This window comes from Strigops habroptila, chromosome 5, assembly GCF_004027225.2.
Source record: "Strigops habroptila isolate Jane chromosome 5, bStrHab1.2.pri, whole genome shotgun sequence".
In the NCBI taxonomy this organism is placed as follows: domain Eukaryota; kingdom Metazoa; phylum Chordata; class Aves; order Psittaciformes; family Psittacidae; genus Strigops; species Strigops habroptila.
Window position 1 is genome coordinate 18,009,789 of NC_044281.2, and position 6,225 is coordinate 18,016,013.

A 6,225-nucleotide genomic window follows, 5' to 3' on the forward strand; every position below is an offset into this window, starting at 1 on the left:
CTCCTCCCGCGGGCGCGGCGGGGAACCGGGGGCTCCGGGACCTCGGCCGGCCTGCGAGCCCCCCGGGCCGCCCGCTCGGCCACGCTCGGTGGATGTACAGCGGGGACACCCTGCCCTCCGCCCCGCCGGGAGGGCAGCGCAAAGCACCCGTCCCCGTCCCGTCTGGGGAGAGACGGGGGCGGGGAGGGTGGGGTGTGTCGCCTGGAGCTCTACCCGCCGCTTGCGCCCCTCTCCGCTCCTCTCCGCGTCGTCCGCGGGCGAGGAAAAGTTGATATTTACTTTTGTCTGGTTTTGGGGCTGTAAAACGCAGGACACCACACTGCAGTCTAAATTCACGTTTCAAAGGGCTGACATAAACCGCTCATTAATAGTAGGCTGGATTTTGCAAACAACGCCTAGAATGTTTCCTAAATATTTGATGGAATGTTTAGGGAGACTTTAACACATTATTAAAAAAAATCTGACAAGTATCCCATTTTGTACCTATGAATCTTGTGCAAGAGCACAAGAACTTAGGAGGTGTATGTGACTAACATTAGCAGGAACAGCTCTCCTCGCAAAAAAATCAAATCCGCGTTTAATCACAGGAAACATTGGAGTGTTTCTCCGGGCAATGAAACTCAGCTTCTCAGGGTCTAAATACTAGATGATGCGGGTGAAAAAAAAATCACGGCGAGAATCAAAGTTGGGCAGCTATCGAATCGCACTCCAGAGATGCTAACGACAAAGGATTTATCTTCGTTTAAATGGTTGCCATCAGCGTCATTATTACTAGCAAAGTTATCACTGAAGGGAGACTTTCCGACTGTCACGACTGCCGAGCGCGGCAGCCCGTGTCCCCTGCAGAGCGGCACCCGGCAAAGAGCGGAGGGATGAGCTCGCTGAGCCACAGGTAACTTTGGAGAGAGGGTGCTAGAGGTCTCTGCTAGCCCGAAGCCTGCGGGCACTAAACTCCCATCACTTACTTCTATTGTTATTTTTGAATTCTTTCAATGCGTAGACTTTCCTGGCGGTGGGGAGGGAAGGGCTGGAGAGAAACCCTCCGGGAGGATGAAATGGCACGGCCGCGCAGTGTTTGAAATCACTAATGCATTTAGTGTCCTTCGGTTATTTCCCCCCTGTCACACTGTACAACAGCCAGTGTTGTTCCAGAGGGGAGAACAAATCGCAGGCTAGCTTCGTCGGTAAGCAGGATTTTAGAAAGTAAAAAGGAGATCATGTGTAAGAATGCAACGAAGAAAAATACTTTCGAATTATAATATATTAGATTATAACAAATATTTTAATTTCCAGTATCGATGCGCGGCGGCAGCAGCGGTCTTATAAAGTCTGGGCATAAGGTTCGCGAGTGTAAGGGGGTGCATGGGGGTGTCAGGGTAAATTCCTAAATAAAAGTAGTAATGTGGTCTGGAAATGGGAGGGAAGAGCAAAGAGATATCAGGGGCAGGAGGTTCTCGGTCCTCTTGTCCTCTTCCAGCGTTTCCTCGCGCTGTGATCTAAAATCCGCCTCAGAAATAATAATAAAGAAAAGCATTATCTAATATTTAGCATGTAGTTCTGTCCGAGGACAAATGAGAAAGAAGCTGCATCATTAGGACCTAAAAGGCAACAAAACAAAAATCAGAGCATAATGATGCACCTAAATGAAGGGGGAAATGTTGCACAGCTCATTTTATTAATCAGACTGTCAATTCCACCCCAGAGGCCAAACCCCAGAGCAATTCAAGCACGATCTGATCAAGCTAAGGACAAGAGCTTTACTCCTCACTTCTTGTCTTTCTTTCTTTCCACCTGGATATATTTGTCTGCTCTGAAGCCGCCTTCATTATCCACTGACAGGAGCTTGTATTTATTTGCTTATAAACCTGTTACAATAAATGATTATTCGAACAGCGTCATTCGTATCTTAATGACGAGCACCACTTTTTGATGAATGACATTTCGGACTAGAAAGGATGTATGGGTCATTTTGACCAGTCATTCCCTCGCTTTGGCATCCCACAATTTTTACACCTCCCTCAAAAAGAGATAATAATATTTAGAGACACTTGCCGGGCTGAATGTGAATTAGCCCCTGCTGCAGCTCATCATTAGTACAGGACCAGCCCTGCAACTTTGACATTTTTTATAAAGCTGAGATGATGGAAAGAATAAGAAAAGAGATGATCCTGATGGAGAGAGGGCTGCACAGCCCTACAGCTGGCAAAAGGCTCTCGAATTTGTCAGACTCAGCTGGAAATGCGGTGCTGGAGGCCCTTGAAAATTCTCCGCACAGTGGTCGCCTCAGCCCGAGACTGACTGCCGCCTCCCTGCACAGCGCTATAGGGGACATCTCCGCCAAAGGCAAATTTGAAATAGACACTTTATTCAATCTTCAGCATCCCAGCAGTGAAAGCACCGTCTCCTCCGAAATCCCGCCGTCGGAAAGCAGGAAGAAAATCAGCCTTTATTCCGAAGTTGCTCAAGAGGCAGATATGAACAGTGATGTGGAGGTGGGCTGCTCCGCGCTCCGCTCCCCAGCCAGCCTGACTTCCTCCCAGCTGAAGGAAAACAGTAACAAAGGTAACTCTCCCTTTATCATCTCCATCTAAGCCCCGCACTTTGCCAACCGGCTTTAAAAACCAAAGCAAACCCACCGCCACCGCCAAAGTTGCTCGCCTCTGCACCGGCGCTCTCTCTTCTGCGAAGACAGAGCTCCAGGCTGTAAAATATTATTGCAATTACTGCGCTATCCCGATAGCCGAGACACACTGCCCGGGTGCGTGCTTGTGTGTGTGCATGCCCAAATCCATTGCTATATAGATATATATCCAGAATATATGTGGGCATAAATATCAACCCACCTATATTTAGGGAAAGCTTTCTCCTTATTTTTCCTCTTGCTTTTGGAGCTCTCCGCGTCTCTCGAGCTGTATATGTGTGTATATACAGACATAGATTAAATTAGAGAGAGAGGGAGTGTGGAATGCGAGGAAAGTGCTCGTATTTGTCTGTGTGTGTCCTGCTCTGTGTATATGCAACGTGCCGCCTGTGTCCACCTCGGGTAATTGGGCATTGTTCACTTTTCCTTTGCTTGTAACAGGGGGTTTGAAACAGCCTTGTCTCCTTCCCCGTGCTTTGCGGGGCATGGTGACGGCCGGTTGCTGTTATTATTGCTGTAATTGGGGAGGGGGAGTCAGGTGAGCGGTGGATTTCCTAGGGGCCACAGTGCATGCCTTTTTTGTCAAATGTGCCAAGGAAAGGGAAAGGAAGGGTTCCTCGACGTAACGATGGAGAGGAAAAAAAAAAAGGCTTTTATGGCTGCTTTTATTTCTTAAGTCTCAAATGCAAATAAGAACCGCAGTCGAAGGGGAAAAGTCCAGCACCGAATCCGGGCTCCTCGCAGCCTGGAAGAGCCGCGCCAGCCTCGGCCCGCGCCCTCGCCCGCTCCCCCCGGGGCTCGGCCGCCCTGCAGTCACCAACCCTCACCCTTTCTGCTGAGAACAACGCGGTTATAAAGTGACTCAAAAAGAAAATAACCAATTCACCCCAAATAACCCCCCAGACTATACCTCCATCCCCTCCCCAATCCATCTTTATCGATTCTATCAGGACCAGTGATTTGTAAGGAGGGTGGTTGGCCTGAAGGACTGACGCGCAGGGCCCGGTCCGGACCGGCGGGTTGGGGTCCGCCCCGCCGCCCGCTCTCACCCCCGTGCGCTCGCCCCGCAGGCTACACGGAGAGCAGCCCGGCGCCCAGCACTCCCGCCGCCGCCGCCCCCTCCGCTGCCAGCGGCATCGGCAGCCTGCACAGCGGCGGGGCGCTGGGCGGCTCGGCGGCGGGGGCCGACCAGGTGCGGCGGTACCGGACCGCCTTCACCCGCGAGCAGATCGCACGCCTCGAAAAGGAGTTTTACCGGGAGAACTACGTGTCGCGGCCCCGGCGCTGCGAGCTGGCGGCCGCCCTCAACCTCCCCGAGACCACTATCAAGGTACGCCGCGCCCCGCGCAGCCCCGCGCAACCCCGCGCAACCCGGCTCCCTCAGGACGGCTGCCGGCTTCACTCCGGCGTTGAGGGTTCGCCGGGCCCTCCGCTGTGCTCATCCCTTGTGCTTGTTTGCTGCTCCACACCTAACACTTTCCGTTTGCTTTTTAAGAAGTTGTTATTATTATTTATTTTCCTCATCGTTTTTTATCGCGTTAGCACATTTCCTAAAGAGAAGCAGGGAGGAAAAATAAACGCAGCTATTAAACACGGGGGGATGAGCGGGTCAATACCTTAAAGACATAGCCATGCGTGGGGGGAGGGGGCGACTGAAGGGGAAACGTTTATTCAGACCGAAGGGCCCCCCCCGGGCCCAGGGGGACTGTGCCCACCGCTGCACTCGGGCAGGGTCACAGGCGACTGCCCCGGGCAGGAGAGGGTTCTCCTACAAGCGATATGGCCACAGGCCGCGCCGCCTTGGCGCTGGGTGTTGGTGTGCGCCCGCCGGCTGGTGCGGCGGGGCGCGGAGCGGAACGGCGCTGAGGCCGGGCTGTGCTTGTCTCCCCGCACAGGTGTGGTTCCAGAACCGGCGGATGAAGGACAAGCGGCAACGCCTGGCCATGTCTTGGCCTCACCCGGCCGACCCCAGCTTCTACACCTACATGATGACCCACGCCGCGGCCACAGGCAGCCTGCCGTACCCCTTCCACTCCCACGTCCCGCTCCACTACTACCCGCACGTCGGGGTCACCGCCGCCGCCGCTGCCGCCGCCGCCTCAGGAGCCGCCGCCGCGCCCTTCGCCACCTCCATCCGCCCGCTGGACACCTTCCGCGCCCTCTCGCACCCCTACTCCCGCCCGGAGCTGCTCTGCAGCTTCCGACACCCCGGCCTCTACCAGGCACCGGCTGCCGCCGGCCTCAACAGCAGCGCGGCCGCCTCGGCGGCGGCAGCGGCGGCGGCAGCAGCGGCGGCGGCGGCGGGGTCGGGGCCGCCGGGAGGCTCGGCGCCCTGTTCCTGCCTCAGCTGCCACAGCAGCCAGACGGCGGCGGCGGCAGCGGCGGCGGCCTCGGCGCTGGGCTCACGGGGCGCCGCCGCCGCCGACTTCCCCTGCACGGCGGCGGGGCAGCGATCCGAGAGCGGCTTCCTGCCCTACTCGGCCGCGGTGCTCAGCAAGGCCGCCGTCGCCTCGCCGGACCAGCGAGAGGAGGCGCCGCTCACCAGATAACTACCGCGCCCGGGCCCGGCGGCGGGGGGCGTTTTGTAGAGGGGGTCGGGGTGGGGAGGGCGGGCCGGGTCGTGGGGCGACCCCAGGCTCGGCCGGAAAGTTCCGTCTATTTTTTTATTGCTGACCGCCCCGCCGCGGAGGGGCGCGGGGCCCGGCCGGGAGGGCGCTCCGCGGATCTTGCGCCTCCGCGGAGGGGGCCCCGAGGTGCGCGCTGCCGTGCCGTGCCCGGTGCCCGGCGCCGGGCTCCGCGGGGCTGTGGGTGGCTGGGCCAGCGGGCGCAGGGAGGGGGAGCCGACGGAAGGGAATGTGTTTCTGGCTGTTTTCTTTTTTCTTGTTCTTTTTCTTTTTTCCCTTTTGGTTATTATTTCGGTTTGAGTTCGACGAAACGGACAATGTCTCGCGTATCTCCGTGCGACAAGCGGTAGCTAATGAGGCTGCCGCTGCCAGGCCAGTAACGGGAAGGGAAGTGTGAGATTGACAGGATGGGGAGAGGCATTTTTTAAGCTCACGCTTTCTAACTACCATCATCCATGCTATCTGGGAAATACTTGAATCTCTCTAGGTGTAGGCTGTTGTCCTGAAGCATTTACCTTTCTGACACTTTTCTAAATCTAATTCTTTTTCTTCGCGTCTTTCTCTCCTCCCGGTAAAACGGCTCTTGGATTTATTTCTCACGCATCTCTATCGCGTCTTTGCCTCTGAAACGCCACCACTGGGTAACTGAGACCTGCTATACCAAACCACTGCTACTGGAGGGACTTCCTTGAACTTGAAGAAAGGCACATCAAAAACCACCAGTGTTACTGCCATGTCAATTTTGATGCTAATAATGTGCAGATTATGACGAAAATTGCCAATCATGTTCTCTGATGGACCTCCTTTGAATGTGGAATTGGAAAAAAGTTCCCCGCACAGAGACCTGCTGTCAAGTACTAACAACCCGCTAAGGGAAGTCATTAGAAGAGACAGATAAGAGACTTGGTACATAAAACATTGTTCTTGGTGCATAGAATGTATGTTATTTAATGTTATCTC

General features: G+C 55.2%; 1 protein-coding gene across 2 annotated transcripts; it reads left to right on the top strand.

Annotated features, from left to right (window-relative positions):
• The first annotated feature begins 1,959 nt into the window (after positions 1-1,959).
• On the top strand, positions 1,960-5,190 carry EVX2 (even-skipped homeobox 2). Of its 2 annotated transcripts, none has more exons than XM_030488712.2 (3): positions 1,960-2,553; positions 3,712-3,971; positions 4,537-5,190. In XM_030488712.2, exons 1-3 carry the CDS (start codon positions 2,139-2,141, stop codon positions 5,188-5,190), a joined length of 1,329 nt encoding a protein of 442 aa, XP_030344572.1. In that variant the 5' UTR covers positions 1,960-2,138. The 2 variants fall into 2 exon arrangements, with proteins under 2 accessions (XP_030344572.1, XP_030344571.1); XM_030488711.1 differs by having other exon boundaries at positions 2,139-2,562.
• Positions 5,191-6,225: the final 1,035 nt, after the last annotated feature.

Coding starts and splice junctions, on each gene's coding strand:
- EVX2 (XM_030488711.1), top strand. CDS start 2,139: ATGATGGAAAGAATAAGAAAAGAGATGATCCTGATGGAGAGAGGGCTG. Junction 2,563..3,711: donor GAAGGAAAACAGTAACAAAG/GTAACTCTCCCT, acceptor CTCGCCCCGCAG/GCTACACGGAGAGCAGCCCG. Junction 3,972..4,536: donor TCCCCGAGACCACTATCAAG/GTACGCCGCGCC, acceptor CTCCCCGCACAG/GTGTGGTTCCAGAACCGGCG.